General features: G+C 34.3%; 4 protein-coding genes across 11 annotated transcripts; 2 read left to right on the plus strand and 2 right to left on the minus strand.

Moving 5' to 3' along the window:
• Positions 1 to 1,178: 1,178 nt before the first annotated feature.
• LOC108766703 (uncharacterized) lies at positions 1,179 to 4,611 on the minus strand. Its single transcript, XM_018516154.1, has 10 exons — positions 4,324 to 4,611; positions 3,729 to 4,044; positions 3,471 to 3,657; positions 3,206 to 3,388; positions 2,870 to 3,121; positions 2,691 to 2,778; positions 2,216 to 2,597; positions 1,705 to 1,835; positions 1,291 to 1,538; positions 1,179 to 1,227 (listed from the first exon to the last, which is right to left on the minus strand). Exons 1-10 carry the CDS (start codon positions 4,337 to 4,339, stop codon positions 1,195 to 1,197), a joined length of 1,836 nt encoding a protein of 611 aa, XP_018371656.1. The 5' UTR covers positions 4,340 to 4,611; the 3' UTR covers positions 1,179 to 1,194.
• LOC108766702 (uncharacterized) lies at positions 4,607 to 9,032 on the plus strand. Of its 3 annotated transcripts, XM_018516153.1 has the most exons (4): positions 4,607 to 5,066; positions 6,056 to 7,812; positions 8,759 to 8,804; positions 8,880 to 8,915. In XM_018516153.1, exons 1-4 carry the CDS (start codon positions 4,859 to 4,861, stop codon positions 8,885 to 8,887), a joined length of 2,019 nt encoding a protein of 672 aa, XP_018371655.1. In that variant the 5' UTR covers positions 4,607 to 4,858; the 3' UTR covers positions 8,888 to 8,915. The 3 variants fall into 3 exon arrangements, with proteins under 3 accessions (XP_018371655.1, XP_018371653.1, XP_018371654.1); XM_018516151.1 differs by lacking the exon at positions 8,759 to 8,804 and having other exon boundaries at positions 8,880 to 9,032; XM_018516152.1 differs by having other exon boundaries at positions 8,759 to 8,965.
• Positions 9,033 to 9,208: 176 nt separating this feature from the next.
• PIG-O (phosphatidylinositol glycan anchor biosynthesis class O) lies at positions 9,209 to 13,344 on the minus strand. Its single transcript, XM_018516150.1, has 4 exons — positions 10,735 to 13,344; positions 10,477 to 10,647; positions 10,188 to 10,405; positions 9,209 to 10,070 (listed from the first exon to the last, which is right to left on the minus strand). Exons 1-4 carry the CDS (start codon positions 13,325 to 13,327, stop codon positions 9,876 to 9,878), a joined length of 3,177 nt encoding a protein of 1,058 aa, XP_018371652.1. The 5' UTR covers positions 13,328 to 13,344; the 3' UTR covers positions 9,209 to 9,875.
• Positions 13,345 to 13,855: 511 nt separating this feature from the next.
• Positions 13,856 to 17,496, plus strand: CSN7 (COP9 signalosome subunit 7). Of its 6 annotated transcripts, XR_001940386.1 has the most exons (5): positions 13,856 to 14,218; positions 14,293 to 14,948; positions 15,050 to 15,221; positions 16,166 to 16,478; positions 17,258 to 17,324. XR_001940386.1 is itself a non-coding variant. In XM_018516155.1 (4 exons), the coding sequence occupies exons 2-4, from the start codon at positions 14,301 to 14,303 to the stop codon at positions 17,302 to 17,304; spliced, it is 867 nt and encodes a 288-aa protein (XP_018371657.1). In that variant the 5' UTR covers positions 13,856 to 14,218; positions 14,293 to 14,300; the 3' UTR covers positions 17,305 to 17,496. The 6 variants fall into 6 exon arrangements, 5 of the variants coding, with proteins under 5 accessions (XP_018371657.1, XP_018371658.1, XP_018371659.1 ...); XM_018516155.1 differs by lacking the exon at positions 16,166 to 16,478 and having other exon boundaries at positions 17,258 to 17,496; XM_018516156.1 differs by lacking the exon at positions 16,166 to 16,478 and having other exon boundaries at positions 13,856 to 14,120; positions 17,258 to 17,496.
• Positions 17,497 to 17,848: the final 352 nt, after the last annotated feature.

Consider the following 17,848-nt stretch of genomic DNA (forward strand, 5'->3'; position numbering starts at 1 on the left):
AATGAATAATGTGATGCTGCCAATAATTATAGTGGACATCAAACTGTAGCGACATATTAATTGTAGGATTGTTAGGCGAATCGTGAGTCGAATGTCTTTTCAGAAGTCTGAAAACAATGGATATGAATATAAATAAAACGGCTGGGCAGATTGCCAAGTATGACGCAAAGATATCATGCAATGTATAACATCTTGGCGATTTGTCGAGCTGATAGCGAATGATCTAGACAATAAATGATTCATGAGTCACGTAACACCTAAGTTATAGCATTATCACATATTCTTTTAAATGTCATTTTATACATCTAGGAGTAAAATGAGCGGCGAATATTATACACTATTGACTGTGCGGAGTTGTGCGTGTGATTGTGTATGTTACTTAACAATATATCACAAATCTAGTCAGAGTGAACTTTGTGTAATGTTACTTGAACAAAACAATGTACATTTGTTAGTAAATGCGTTAAACACAATTTGATTGGTGACAGCTAAGTACGACATTATATTTTACGCGTATGCCATTGCAAAACCGTTGTCACGCAATCATCCGAAATACAAATGGAAATATCAAAATCATTGCGCGATCTGTTCAACTTCATAAGAGCTACGCCTTAGGAAGATCGAAATATCTAACAAGAAATGTATATATAAATTGTTATATACCATAATATTTCCATTGTCAATGCATAATAATTATTTTCAACGCGAGGGTAAGACTAATACAAAAGAATATTTTAGAATAAGATTCATATCGAGCTTATATACATCTAATATCAATCTACAATTACATGAATTTTCAACATTTTTATCATTAGTATTATATTAATCAATTCTTCGAATTCTTCGAAGATATTAAATAGGAATTAAGAGGAATATCACTTGCGCGTGTTTAACTTCAATGGAATTTTTCATCGAATTAATGTATTAGAATCGCTCAATTATTGAGATCGATATTACGTTCGATCTCCTTCAATTTTCCAACTATATTTTCCAAGTTTTTACGACGTACGCAGTACTTTGTTTGATCGCTTCCATTTGATATAGAAGAATAAGGATATATGTGTCCAACGTAGCGATGAATCCAACCACTCGAAGAATGAAGAAATCGAAAAAATAGCACATAACATACGACTCCAGTATAGAACAAAGATCATATTTTTGATATATTTCAATTATATTAAGCACATAAATGTATTACCTTTCATTTCGGGCATACAGAGGCGAAGTCTGCAATAATATCCGGTAAGTAAATATATCCTAGAATAATCTTATGTCTCTATATCTTCTTACCTGTCGTTGAAGTCTTAATTGCTTCAGTAATAAATATTTACAGATGGATTTCGTCCAACTGTATTGATCACGGTTTACATTCGATAATCCGGATAGATCCGTTGGATATGCCGAAAATTGCGGTCTCGCCATCGTATGCCGCTGTTGGTGAAGCAGGTGTTGCTGCTGGCACATGTAATTCGAATAATACGGATCATCATAAGCTATTAAATGACCCGACGGAGACGCTAAAGAATTCGATATTGCAACTGTAACAAATTTAAGTAATCAATATATTTATTAACACTTTTTATGTCTAAGTAATCATAATATTTTATTGTATTCCATACAAAGTACACCGAAGTATATCTGAAGGATTGCTTAACAGAATATTTTTAATATATATACATATGTAATGTAATTTTTTAAATTAACCTTTCGCCTTCTGAGCCTTCAGTAACGTGTCATAATATCGTTTCTTATATGCAGCTAGTTCAGACATTGAACGAGTTTGAAAATTATTTGCGGAATTTACATTATCCGATTTTGATTCTACTGTTTCGCATCTAAATTAGAAATCGTTTTATTATTATTTGACGTTGTACGCATGACTAACAAGGAGAGGCTACGCTCTGCTCTTCACCGATTTTGATCAAACTTGCAGCAATGTTCGAGAAGCCTACCAAATGAACACTTGTAAAGCCGTTCCCGCTAATGGGGCTTAGAAGCCGAGTAATGTGCATTTAAAAATATACCAAAAAATCTAAAAGACTTCAGATTTTTTGGTATTTTTTTAAATGCTATGTAATATTTTTAAACGCGGAAACGGCTTTACAGGTGTTCTTTTGGTAGGCTTCTCGAACATTGCTGCAAGTTTGATCAAAATCGGTGAAGAGCAGAGCGTAGCCTCTCCTTGTAAGACGTTCGATAGAATAAACACATTTACCCGTGTCTTGATTTTTCTGTATTATCTTTGCACTCGAATGTAGTCGCTTTCTTTTCCATATCATAATCTAAATTATTTTGTTGTAATTGTAATTTAATTATTTTATTAAATTCTTGAGAATTGTGTTTCTTTTGCAATTCATTAACATAAGTAAAAGCTTTTTGTTTTCTCCTTTCAACCGATACTTTTTGATTTTTTTCTATGTTAATATTTGTGTTCTGCTTGTTTAAAAGTAAGCAGCTATTGGTATCGCTATTTGAGACATTAGATGTAAAATCTTCTAAAACTTTTGATGGTGTTCCAGATTTTGGGTCTTTTGATGTTAAACATACCAAATTCAAGAAGCCCTGTGGATGCGATATGATGTGTGGGAAGGTCGATTCTGTATGCATATATGAGAAATTACTTTTGTAATTTTGTATATTATCTATAATTACAAATATATTAAATACATTGGTATAATGAATAATGTTACCAACGAAAGTTCCTTCTTGCGCTCGTTTTAAAAAATTGTTCAAGCTTGTTTTAAGTCTATCGTTAGGTGTTGGTAAAAGATCGTCCGCCTATAAAGTTTAATTAATTTAATTTAACTTTTAGAACTGTCCTAAATTAAAATTAATCTAAACAAAAATTCTCTATATTTTATCTACATACACTTATGATAATATTCTGATCTTCATCACAACACACATCCATTTTATGTATCTCATCTTTAATTGTCTGCTTAGTTGTTGCGTCTTGACCAATGTCAATTAACATATGTGAAATGCCAGATTTTTTATTTTTATCAAATGCATCTTCATATTTTTTATATTTGTATTTAACATCATTAAATTGTTGAGGAATCTTATTTTGCGATAAATCTATTGTCTCAGTATTGTTACTCGTCTTTGTGGAGCGCATATCCTAAAATGTATTAATATCTTGTAATTACATTGGAATTATTTTATTTATGTCTTTTTTCGTTTATTTCTCTTTTTTCTAACAGACCTTATATACCGTCTGAGACAAGTGACAAGGGTGTGATTCAGCAATAGTATTATTATGCATATTAATTCTAGCCGGTACATAATACTTTTTATTAAGTAGATATTGTCGATAAGACGGCATTTGATACTTATTTCTCTCCAGCCAATTTTTCGAATTATTATTTAGATGATTCGATGAAACTGCCTATTGATTAATATGTAGAATTTAAATCGACATCAGTTATAAATAAAAAATCGCATTACATGGATCTGTTAAAATGGATTACGTTTTTTATATGGCTGGGAATCATAGAAATCTCGCTTTCGGAAAAACCTCGGAAAGGAAAAACTTCGGAAAGCGACGACTTGAAATTCGACGTATTCTTATCGCATAAAAAATTTTGCTTTGGTGATGAAATATCTGTTACTTTATCCATGTTTTTAATATCAGATATATTTTGAAATGTATTGCTGCTAATATTGTAATAATATATAAGATATACAATTATATAATAAAGATTGTACTGTGTAAAGAGATCGCTTACTTTTCTTGCAGATTGATTTTAGTAAAACCCGTAATTGTACGAAACACTTCTTTAATCGTTTGGTCTGATGTATTATCTGGAGGAGGAATCATTGAAAGCAATAAATGCTTTTTTTGGAAACCACAATCTTCTAGTAAAGCTTGAACTTTTCTCAGCACATATTCATATACATTAATACCATCTTTTGGTTGATATATATGCAATAATTGCGTGATTATGTTCGAAATGTTGTTTCCCTCATAATCATGATGTATGGCTGAATATAATGATGAAAAATCTATTGCAGGTGCAATAGGATCAGTGTCGTTTGTATTCCCTAGTTAAAGAATATTCTAATTAATTTTTCTATTAAAATTAAAAAATTAAATCCTATATTTAATAATAATAATTTTGTTATTTTATATATGTAAATCTTCTAAAAAAATTAAATCTAAGTTTATATATTTATCAAATCATTTCTATTTACAACTGTAAAATACCGTTTGACCATGATAAATAATCATGTTAATATACACGATTGAATGAAATTGACAACCACAATATGTGCAACTATTATTCGTATATTTTGGTAATTATATTAAAATTTATTACTCACGCTGCTCAAAATCCATACTCGTAATAATGTAAGACTCAAGAGTGATAAATAGTTTATAACGACTTTAGGTATCCTACCAAATTCGATGAGTCAAAATAAGGTATTCGTGAAATAATTGAAGTATTTCCATTATTGAAAACAGCTGACGATGTAATATACACGGCTCATTTGTAAAATGACTAAAATCCGATCGCATCCGTAAAATGCGCTATTTATATACGTAGTGAACAGAAAAATAAACGACTTTGAAAAGAGAAAAATTAATTTCTCTTATATTACAACTGTATATTTTTTAAAATGTTAAATGCAGTAGTGTTTCTCTTATCTTTCTTTTATTTGATATTCTTTCGTTGAGAAAGTACGATTATCTCCACTGTTTAAAATAGACATACTTACGCTTTTAAGAAGGAAATGGCATTTCTCTCTGAGAGGAAATTGTTTCGGTTAATTAAAACACATCTGCAAGTTCTACATATGGCGAGTGGATTATTTTAATAAGGCTCCGTTGTGCGGAGCTTGGGCCACAACATTCTCCATGCACATGCAGATAATCCTGGAGACTTTGCAAGGATTATTAGTCAATGGTTATTATAAAAGCGAGTTCACGGCATGGACCACGTTACTCAGTACAATGTTCCAACAGAAAGCACTTCTACTTTCCACCTGCCTGTTGGCATTCGTTGCCAGTTTTACTTTGGCACTTCCACCTGGAGCACCATGGACAAACTTTGCGTCTAAACCAGGTAAGTTCTTTTTATTACTCCGTATAAAGTATATAAAGAAATTATGTGTGTACAGAAAATTATTAATTATATATTTAAAGAAAACTTTGCTATTCATTTAAAGAAAGTAGTTCTTTATCTTCAAAATGTCTTCTAAATCCAAATTCAAATAATCTTCTGATGTTAAATGCAAAATAAAAAACTAAATTCCAAATAAGAACCCTGGTGAAAACTTTTCTCAGAATTTTTCATATAATTTTTCAGAATTTTTATATAATTTTATAACTTTCTCACATTTTTTATACGAATTGGAAAACTTTTCAGAAAATCTACATCTTTTCTCAGAATTTTTCATATATAATATATTAATTATGAAATATCGTAAGATTTCTAAGATTTTTTTGTAAGTATAATTTCTGATGAAACGTTATAAAATCTAAAAAATTTAAAAAAAAAATTTTTTTTTTAGTTATGGAGAAATCTCAGAATATTTCAAAATTTACATGTATGACAAATTCTGAGAGATGTAAACTTTCCAAATATTTCTGAGTATTTCTGAAAAATGTTTTAATTTGTATAAAAATTATAAGAAAAATTTTCATCAGGGAAACTTACGTAATTACTTTCTATTTCAAAATTTTAAGATTGCAAAACGGATATCTATAAAAAAGAACAATAAAAATTTAACAATTTTACATTCAGTTTTAAATGTAGATTTCAATTGCAAAATAATAGTCTTGAATAATTTTTTACTCAAATACTATCAACTTTATAAAAAAACTGCAAGAAACAAAAATCATTTATTTTCTTCTCATAAAGTTCTGAGAATTTTTCAGAATTTTTTATTAACTTTTTAGTACTGCATTTTCTTATTTTTACCAACATGAGAAAATACGGTATAAAAAAATCTTGAAAAAATTCTGAAAAAATTCTCAGAACTTTATGAGAAGAAAATTAATAATTTTTGTCTTGATTTATATTGTATTGATTTATTATTTTGTAATTCGTAGTTTATTCGCGAGCTCTTGGACCTCCAGGAGGAATAGACACGATATCTGTGCCCTACATGCCAAAATCTCCATTCATGCCGAAGTTTGTCGACCCAAAAGCGTTTATTTCTAAGAAGACGGATATGCTGAGTAACTTGTTCGGCGGTATAGGACCAGTTGCATATAACGTGGCAGATACCAAACCGATCATCCCATATGGCGTAAGTGGACCGGCTGCAGATAATGTTGATAGTGCAAATGCATTATTTAATAAACGAGACATGCTACAAGATGGTAAAGAAAAAATTATTGATGGTAGCAATATGTATAAACGCGGTATGTTTGGTCCGTTTGCTCCAAAGTTTGGCCCAATGAGTTCCATAGGTCCGATAAATCCAATGAGTTCAAAATTCGGTCCCTTTACACCATTTTCATCAGAAACAATGCCTGATTTTATGGATAAAGCATCTTTCTCCCGAAGAAGAAGAAGCATAGAAGTACCTTCTTCCGCAGACGTTAATACCATTCCAGGTTCATCATCTTATCCGAAGATAGTAGAAGGTATATCGGCAACAAAACCAGCCGCTGGTGTGCCGAAGGAATACTTGCCGGGAATGCTTGGACCTTTTGGACCAGGTGGACCTTTTGCACCAAGTAGTTCTTTTGGCCCAGTGGTGGATCCAAGTGCGATCATTTCGAAAAAATCAGAATTCCTGGACACGCTCTTCAAAAATCTTGCTACTAGCACTCCAGCATCAACAACCGAAGTACCTACACCAAAGAGCACTATTGTACCACCTAGTTTCTGGATGTCGTCCTCTGTAATTCCCGGCCCAACTGAGTATACGCAGAAGGTGTCTGACTTCCTGGACAAACTATTTGACAGTATAAATGTAACCGCACTAGAAGCAAGCGATGATTCAGACACAAAAAGCGATTTTCTAAGATCTTTGAAATCAGACGACAGTTCATCGGACAAAATCGCAAGATCCTTAGATGATACATCATCTATTGCAGCTGCTAAAGATGCAATTGTTGATACGATATTGTCAGAGCTTGGTAATTTAAAAGGCGATATGATAGCGACTTTAAATGATCTGATCGCATATGAAAAGAGTGCGACACCCACTGCCGCTAAGGCAAAAAAACCTTTTAAGCCTTTCTCTGGTACATTTCCTTTTGCGAAGCCAACAATCGATCCAACGCTTCCATTCCAGCAGAGAATGACTGCACTTAGCCAAGTATTTGATATGCTAACGGAGCTGCAAAGAAACATCAGTGTGGTTGCAAAAAACGCGATAGCAACTAATGCTAGCACACCAGATAATCCGGAATTGTCGAAGGTTCCATTAGCTAATGGTGCAGTTGGAGCTTCACTGATTAACAACACTCTCTTAAACGCCATTCTGAAGAAAATATCCACTATGGACAGTGCAACTCCGACTTCCTATCCGGTTTCTTATCCAGCTTCTTATTCAGCAGATCCCGTCAAAGAAAATTCTATAATGAGCAGAGCTTTGTCCAAAGGACCAACATCTTTCTGGGTATCTTATCCTGAGAGTTCGGTGCCTGCTGTAAAACGTCAAACAGACGATGACTCACTACCATACTTCGGATATGAAAACAATAATGATCGACATGATCATAGCCAATATAGGAGAGGTGTACAAATGCAGATGCATCAGGGCTATCAAAGTCTACCTGCAGGTTCGGTGGAGTCTGTACAAGCGGGGGGAGGTTCTACACCTGGACATCAAGGAGGAGGAATCAAGTTGCTGGTAAGTGCGATTTTATTTTGAAAGATAAGTAATTTTAGTGATAATTAACTGAAATATTAAGAGAGAGAGAGAAAGAAGTTTGAACCGTTAATTATAAAAGTACATAAATTCAATTTCACATAAAAATTTTGCTATATATAGCTGTGACATATATAATATTTCTCATTAAAACTTACAATTTATAACAATGTCATTTATTACAATAATTTATAATGGAAATCATCTTGAATTACAATAAAAAAAAAATTTGGAAAGTTTTGAAATTCAGTTACTAGTTACTACAGTTCTAAAAATAATGTGCAATAATTGATCTTACATATTCGATAAATGCTATATTAATTGGACACAACAATTATTAATTGATTTATATTATTCTCTTTTCTTCAAAAATGTTTCAGTTATTATTATATCATAATTACGTATTATTATTATTATCATGGAATGATATTATTTTAATGTTATCATTAACGTCAATGCTTTGCATTTTCTTCCTCTTTTTAATATATAAATATTACGACGTCTAAAATGTACAGAAATCTTTCTTTGAACCAATAGTATAAAAAAGAAACATATTAGTATCAGATAATTCTTAATGTGTTTACCATTTCTTAAATCTACTCTTACAAACTCTATTTATTTATTCGATTTTACTAAGAAATCATGAAAGTTAAATTAAATATTATAACAGCAAAACAATAACATAGTTATTTTATAATTTAATGCAAGGCAATATGCATATATATATATACAATTTTATCATAATATAAGTGTAATAGTATAATACTTTGGAAGCCTATGTACAAAATTATTGCATTCAAAAACGGGGAACAGGAAGTTATAAATTACTTAACATTTTTCACCGAAGATCTCTTTGTTTTCCTCTCTATTTAATCGAGTAATACTCACACGAGAAACTATAAAATATAATAACCTCATTTGTTTTCAGATTCAAATGCCTAAATTGCCTAACTCTCAAGCTCCAGGCTTTCAAAGTATTAATTACAGTTAAGTACGTGTAAAATGTCTCTGAATTATGAATATTGCGGGCATCTGTTCATCTGTCGCAGGGGCCTAACGCTTACGGAAACTCAAACAAATGGGCTGATTGGATGCAGTATCACAAGAATGAGTATCAAGATAGGCACCATCATAACCACCATTAGGCCACTCAGTCAGCAGGAATATTTCTTTCACTATATTTACATGATAAGTTCTCAATGGAAAACCTTTTAAAAATGTTGTTATCTAAAAAGTATAAGTAAACGTGTACGATACTAATCGATTATTTCCAATAAAATATATTTGGCAGAAGATAAAAGAGAAACAACAATGTTACAGAATCATTTAAAATTATCTGCGATACATAATATCGAGATATCATATACAAAAAACGAATCTAAAATACTGGGTTTATTGTATCGTTTGTTCTTCATTAATCGCAATACACTGTACTTTTTCTATGTATATGTACTGAAGGATATGAAAGGTGAATGCTCTTTCTGTGATAGTATCTAATCTATTTTCTATTTAATTATATTCTAATAATAGCAGTAATACGCTTGATGTGCCCATCAGTCGCGCAGACAGACCGCGACACACGGACGCAATCCTGCATCAAGTGCGTTGCTTTGTTCGTCAATCAGCAATGCATTGCACGCAGGGTAGCGTTAGTGTGTTAGGAAGCATCACAGTTTGGTTACGCGACATAGCGTTCTAGAAGAGGTGTACATTATTATCTAACATTAATATCAAATCGAAGAAATGGAGAGACAAGTTTCTTTACTTCGGTACGAAAAATGTTTATAATATTCGCTAGATATACCTGATTTCATTTTTACCCTTGTTACACTTTCATACAAAATTGTGGAAATATTGGCAGTATCGTGGTAAGTATAGACTTGTATGTTGCCCATTTCATATTTTAACGGTTCGAATCGCTAGAGATACGAATCTATATTCGTAAGTAACGAGCAACTTTCAGATTCATCGCAGAAGCGAAATGTTCTTACGACTTTGGTACTTTGCTATTGATTGTACTATACTCCTTTAAGAGTGAGTCACTATCATCTGCCTTTTGTGACTCTAGTGATAAGATATTCCATTTGTTGATCAATGCGGAATACCATGTAAAACGACGCTAGTATACTACCCAACGTTACCAGGAATCCTAATCCTTCGAATATTAACTTTGGCGCGAATATCTTCCAAACCATTAAATGCCGACAGTGTATAGTTGCTGCAAGCATGCTGCCGAAAGTCTGGAAAATAAATAATTAATGATACAGATATCTGAATGCACATATTTCTTTTAGACTGTTTTAGAGAAAAGCAAAATAATCTAAATTTTAATGTCTTATACATATTTTGCAACATACTCGAATTCCGTGAAGCAACGTGTATTTCCCCGCAATCGCAAAAATTGCAGCGTGAAAAGCAGAATCTTGTTCGAACAGGAGAAGTTCACCTCTCTTTATATCATCGAAAAACTTTGCTTTGAGAAATTTTGGAAATATCCGATGCAATGTAAATGGCACGACCACTAATAATGGTAACGTTGCACCTAGTAAAATATGCGATCCAAATGTATTAATACCTGAAAAAAAGAACATTTTATTAAAAATCTTTAGTCGATAAAAATGTTAATGAAGCCATAATAATATTTACCGATTAGAATTGCTGACACTAAATTTCCGTAAAAGTGACCACCAGTTCCTACAAAGGCAGCATGCCAGTGAATGGTAGGAAACGTCGCTTGATGACCAGTTCCATAAAAGAAATATTCAGCCAGTAAGAACCAGCAAAGTAATACAGGCATCGATACGTCAACTAGTTCAGCTGTATAAAATAAAAATAAAGTGTTAGAAAAAAATTAAGGATCTAAATATATACTGATAATATATATATTTTGGTGTGTATACTTACAAATATTATTAGCATTTTTGTATCTCTCTATCGCGGATAAACCCAATATACAAGCACATGTTATAAACATCAAAAATGTACCAGGCGACAGAGTATCTCCTAATAATAATGCGTATAAAAGTGTGAGGAATACGCTTAACGAGATAAATGCAGCGCTGTAGGCTGTCCCAAAACCATAAATGACCGGAAGTTCATCAGTATCTATTCGTTTGCGGGAAATGGAGTCTTTTATCTTTTCGAATAATCGAGGCACTATATTTTCATCACGGTAGACGTCGATAGACTCCTTTTTCTTTGGCAGCAAATATATACTAAGCGGACGATAGTAGAGGATGAGAATCGCAAGGACGCAGAAGAAGTAAACCACATTGGGTAGCGTATTGATCTCCCAGGATAGTGCGAGTTTCGGCTTGACAAACTTCGGAAGCTTTTGCAAGATCCAATAGCAACCCATGCAAACACTTACAATTACCGGACAATATTGCCCCACTATGACGCTGGGGGCAAAGCCTGTGAGATTTCCACAACTTTGTAACCATAGTCTAACTATCACCACATATGATGCCAGGATGACTGAAGCGAGTAAAACGGCGAGTAGAGCACGCTCCCAGTTATTTGGCATTGTGGACCAACCAACTTTTCCAGTTGCAAATATAGAACATTCCCGTTGTAGATGTTCTTCTCTACAGCGCCAGAAATAATGCGATAGCCTCACCGAGGCGCATGCTAGTAAGCCGATAATTAGTACAATTGTTCTGAAATTTGATTTTATTGGTTTTGAAGCGAATCTTGTCTTTCTCTCGGTAGTACTATCGGAATCGTTCTTTCTCAGATCAAATATTAGCAGGCATACAAGTGTAACAAACAGGAAGGATAAGACTTTGTCTTCTTCGACTATGTAACTGTTGGAGAAGAGTCCACATACCGTTAGAAGAAGTATTATTCTAGCTACATAGGTCAACAGCTTCATTCGACGATGATCATACCAACACATCGATATGACATCCCAATTTTGAGCGATTACTATAACTAATAAACCAATAGAAACAGCGCCAGTGACAAAAAAGGTTGTATTCTTCAATTCCTCTAAAATATTTAACAAAAACAAACACGTAGTAATCGCTGCGGTAACTAAATTTGCTATAATGGCACATTGCAAAAATGAAGATTTAAATATATCACACATACGACTTTCGGGGATACTAGTGATGAATAGATAAAAGAAAAACAAGGAACAAAACATCAAAAGTAAACCCTTGGAAATTAATCCAGAATCAAATTGGACCCATACTTCGGAACATGTGTCCTTCAATAATTTAAAATAATCTTTGGTATCCCGAATAAATGCTTCTAACTTTTCAGAACTATCAACTTGCTTAACTCGCTCAGAGAGAAGACTATATATATAATGTAAATGCTGCAGCTGCTCTTTCGAAAACAAGTATGTATCTGCAGAATATATCTCTATGTATTTTTTCGTTTGGGCAATGTTCCTCCATAGAGAATGTAATGGATACAGTAATTGACCAGTAGCTACCTCCTCTATCTTACTTGGCAAACAATCAAGGATTACAGATCCTAGATTAGAAAAGGGAATCGGTGTGCCAAGAATCGACGCTAGAGTAGGAACAAGATCAATTTGATTTACACTATTGCCATCATTAATCCCAAATCCTTTCAACAGCGGAGTCGTTGAATAAACGAACATTGCAGCCTCGACTTCGTTGGAGCTGTCACCACCGTGATCTCCAGTCTCAGTCATACCATGATCTCCAACAACAAAGAGTATCATGTCCTTTTCGAGAGATGCTACGATCTCTTTTATAAGCGTATTTGTGTCATTCAATTTCCTCGTCATTTCTGGATGCTGCATGCCATGCTTGTGTCCACAATGATCAACCCCGAGAGTGTGCGCTATCAGTAGCGACCAGTCTTTCTTCTTCAGCTCGAAGAAGATACGATACTGAACATCTTTATCTACACTGTCCAGATCCCAGACGTTGAACGACGGCGATGGAAATTGCCGCATGAATTTATCCGGAAATAGATTGGTCCATGTGTCGTCCCCCATAAAAACGATGCCTCCAGCGACATTTTGGTCAATGAGATTGTCTTCCTGGATGTATTCCGAGGCAAAGTTTGATCCCACCTCTATGAAAGTAGGCAAGGAGCCCGTTGTGAGACCTTTTAGGCGTTGCATAGTTGTGGTAGGTGGATCGGCCACGAATCTGTACAGGCGAGAGTGCGACGGATATTTCTGCAGTAGTTCGTGGATCACAGGCAATTTGTTGCGATGATAAGAAGACGCGGCAGCGTCGTCATCGTACCACTCCGCGAATTCGTACTTCAACGCATCGACGATCAAGAGCACGACCCGCGCTCTGCGCTCCAGACATACTTTGGCGGCGCGTTCCGTGTCCTGGAGGACGTCCGTCGCGTCGCAATTGTCGGCCGTCGCGCACTGCGTGCAGTCGGCCCGTTCCGGCCGGGAGACGCGATTTAGGAGAAAACCGCTGGTAAAGACCAGCAGGCCAGCCGCCATCAGGTAAGACATCCATGCCTGGAATACCAAGTAGTTCCATAGCCGGCTCATCTTCGTCGAGTCAGTGTTGCTCTCGGATATCGTTCACTGATGGCACAACGTCGAGGGAACTCCGGTGGAAACTTAACCTACGGCACGCCGGTCCGTTCTCCACCATTGTTGCATCTAAAGACGCGCGATCGGCCGCGGTATTGTTTTGGCCACGCTAAATACGAAAGACGTCCAATCGATAATTCATGTGTCGCGGTTCGAACGGAACCTAACCTCAAACCGCTTCCCACTACGTGGAGCAGACCGCATCAGCTCTCATCGGCGTGTCACTCGCGGCTGTTAACTGTTTGCGGCATCACTCGGACAGCAAATCTTCGAGTCGGTTTGCGAGGATCGACCAAAAAGACCACGGAGATCTCTCATCTCTCTCGTCTACCTCGTGTCTTGTTTCGTCTCTCACCTCCATTAACCTCCATAGTTTACACTCCGGCCTCCGGCATTTCCGGCGCAAACAGCAGTCGCGGCGTTCACGCATGCGTAAAAATACTCACTCCCCCAACGGCAACGGCCCCAACTCCGACTACCTCACAATTGCTCGCAATTGCTCCAGGCCATGGCTGACAAATCCGATTGTTTCTTACGCCGCGATTTAAAGCCCCCGAAAGTTTGAAACAGTGCCAGAAAGAGGTTTCGATTAGCTTCGGTATTCGTAGCAATACGATAACGAAGAAGTGAGTTTCTCAAGTTATTCTCAGGCGTTTGACTGTGTCCCCACGACGCGTGCACTTTCGATCGTCGTTGATGTGCGGAACGAACGCGTCTGTTTCCTAACCTCTCTATCGGCCAGACGATCGTACGAGCATTCTGTTTACTAAAGCTTTATTACTAAGAAGAAAGGACTTTTTTTTTTCCAGAGTAGTCTATTGGCGATTTTATCTATCGTCATTAACAGTACATATACATATTTTGTGGCATATCGTTATTCGCGCATGAGATCTCTTTTATTTATAAATATTATTTATTAGGAGTCACCATGACAGGTGGAAATACCGCTGAAAAATCAGCTAATAATCCTTTGGAGCAGTTCGTGCTGCTTGCAAAAACTGCGAAAGGCGCCGCCGCCATAGAACTTATAAGGCAAGCCGTCGAAACGCCTGGCGTTCATGTCTTTGGCGAGTTATTGGACATGCCAAATATCAAAGAATTAGAGAACGGTCCTTATGTCCAATATTGGAATACTTTGAATCTATTTGCGTATGGCACCTATAAAGATTATCTGGAGAATAAAGAGAAAGTATTAGAGTTAACTCCTACGCAAAAAAAGAAGCTTCAGCATCTTACAATTGTCACTTTGGCCACGAAAAACAAATGTATACCCTACTCGGTATTACTGGAAGAGTTAGACATAAAGAATGTCAGAGATCTGGAGGACTTGATTATCGAAGCGATATACGCCGACATAATTCATGGAAAGTTAGATCAGAAAAATTCACAGTTAGAAGTAGATTATGCCGGTTTAGGACGAGACGTTCGGCCGGGTGATACCGGTGTAGTAGCTGAGACATTAGCTGCCTGGGGTGAAGCGTGCGATACAGTTCTGTCTTGTATCGAACAGCAAATATCTAGAGCTAATGTCGAGAAACAAAAGGCTACTTATCATAAAGAAAGAATACAGAGAGATGTGAGTTATATTTCTCTATTTTGTTTTTTTTTTTTAAATAGTTTTACGTTGTTGGAAAATTAATTTCATGCATAATGAATGTTTTTTTATCTTGTTGCTAGATTACTAATATAAAGAAATCCCTCGCCGCTCAAGCAGGAGGTGGAGGCATTCAAGAAGCTGATATAGCTGGTGGTAGTTCTGGTGCAGGAGGAAGCGAAGCGGGTAGAGAAGCCATGCCGGTACTCTCAGAAAAGAAGAAGTTACAGAAAGTCAAATGTATCAAAGTCAGTGGTAAGTTTTGGAAGACATAAACTTAGTCTTTTCTTGCGCAATGCATATTTTTCTCATTGTTCATCCGTTCGTTGAGTCGGATATTACACTTCGAATTTGTTACAAATCGTGACTAAACTGCGGCTATTAAAATTGAATTGGAACGTATGTATGGAAAAAGTATTGAACACTCTTGTGTCAATTTTTTTTTTAGATTGTGAAATGAATGATGAATGAAAAGATTATGAATGAGAAGGGTAACATTGAAACGAATTTATTAATTATATATAAAGTATAACCCAAATGCCGAATCGAGAATCCTTTATGTATCTGAATATTGAGTTCGTAGACACTTTTAAAGCAAAGTAGGGAAATAATATTTTATACAACGTGTTCTAAATATATAGCATCGAATTGTGTATATGTCAAACATGTATGAGATCTCGATTTAGTGACACATTTATGGACTCAATGTTATAATAATAAATAAAATTAAGAGTACTTTTCTTATCAGAATACATTTGTAAAATTGATTTATTGACACACATCAGTATAAGAAATCTTTTAGAAAAACCGAATATAACATTTGAATAAAAATTTCCACTTTAATAACTGCAAATGTTTAGCGGAAAATGTAGAAAGAGCAATAGATTTCATATTTTTACTGTGATCATTTTAAATATCATGATAGTATTTACTGTATAAAGGATTTCAGTACTGTTAGCATAAAATTTAGCATTTATTTACGGAATCGATTGTTTATTTATTTACATTAAACACAAAGTAATAATATGTATGAGGTATACGTAACGTGTGATGATTGTCTTTACATCGAGCATTTGAAAAAAAAATACAATGAATCTTTTCTTTGTGACAAAGATAATTTTGTAGGTAAGCTTGAATATTCTTGTAATATATCCCTGTTTATTTTTTTAGACCAAAGACATCATGTTTTGTGTTTGTAGGGCGTGAAGAATTTAATTAGGATTTGACGATTCTCTAGATGAATTTGATAAATAATGCAACGTGTATTGCATATTTATCAATGCATACGTGCCTACCCATTGCCAGTTATCACATAAAACGGTATGCCCATTGTGACGAGTTGGCTTACGTGTACTTCCAACAATAGTACCGTTCGTACTGTTTGCGTTCAGACTTTACAGATTCTCGTTTTGTAAGGATTTGTAATCGCTAAACGATTTACTGACGGAACAATGCGTAACTAGTCCGAGAGGTCGTTTTCGAAGAACATTGTATATTCAAAAAATTGTAAAGGTATGCCACTGATGTAGCTTAGCAAAAAAAATGTCAGTCGTCCGTTAAAGCGTTGTAATTGCTATTCGAATAAAAAGATAATATATTTTAGCGAGGCTTTTTCTATTTTTTTATTACCCTTGATGCCTCTCTCTTTCCTTCACGTTTATATTGTAAGTTGCTAAAAAAACATGTTAGGCTTTAAAAATTACTACAAATGGTAGGTGTGCAATATTGTAGGACGACATAAAACTATATTGCTGTTTTAATAAGGGCAGAAGATATCTGTGTTTTTATACATTTAACGAAAAAAATTTCTGTATTTACATCTATGTTTTCAATTTTTCCCGATTCGTGTCATAAATGCATTTTCTGTATTTTTTTTTGTTTTAAATGTAATTACGAATTGTGAAAGTAAATTATGTAAGTGATGTCAGTTACTCAAATGAAATTTTAGAAGTTTAATCATATAATCTCGGTGTTTTGTTTCCTTTTCAATGTGTAATTTATATGTATATGTATATACGTATGTACATATGTATATTTATTTATTTATTTTATTTTAATCCTTGCCTTTCGGCTTAGGATGGCTTCCGATTTACATTGTGTTCTTACTAACTAAAAATATATCATTTAATATTTCATTTTAACCTTTCATTTATACATGTACATATGTATATATATATATATATATATACATGTATATATGTGCGTAACATATATGTATACACACACATGTACACATATTTTTATGGTTTGAAATATAAGTTATCAATTATACATTTAATCGGGATTTTCAGGATCTGCTACTGATCCACTAATGGTCGATGGAACAAGTTGGGAATAGCCGAGAATGAATTAGGTGAAACCTTGTGGCGTACCAAGTCGTTCGGATATTCTATCACTCTCTTTTTCCCCCTCTTTTTTTCTTTCTTACTTTCTGTGAATTTGATGTTTTGAAATGTGAAAACAAATGTTTCTCCTGTAACCTTTATAGTTTTTAAAAATAAATACCATATCTCTTTGAGCTGTCTTATATTTATTGTAAATCGCAAGAAAAATAAAATTGTGCTAACTAAAGTGTTTTTCTTTCTTCCATAAAAATTCGTCTTAGAAAAGAGAAATAGTACACAACAATTACATCGTCGATTTTATTTTTAACTTTCATTTTGATGAGTACATTACGCTATTACTATCTCCTTTCTATTTGAATTTATAACGTATTTAAAATATCTCCAAGTCGCGTAAAACGTATATATATATATTGTATATATTTATAATATATATTATTTTTGACATTGCGTTCTTGTGCATTGTATTCGGAATTTATACGTCGCATAATCACTCACGCGGTTTTGTCATAGTTCAAAAGGATATTATAATTAAATTGG

This window comes from Trachymyrmex cornetzi, unplaced genomic scaffold (assembly GCF_001594075.2).
Source record: "Trachymyrmex cornetzi isolate Tcor2-1 unplaced genomic scaffold, Tcor1.1 scaffold61, whole genome shotgun sequence".
Classification (NCBI taxonomy): Eukaryota; Metazoa; Arthropoda; class Insecta; order Hymenoptera; family Formicidae; genus Trachymyrmex; species Trachymyrmex cornetzi.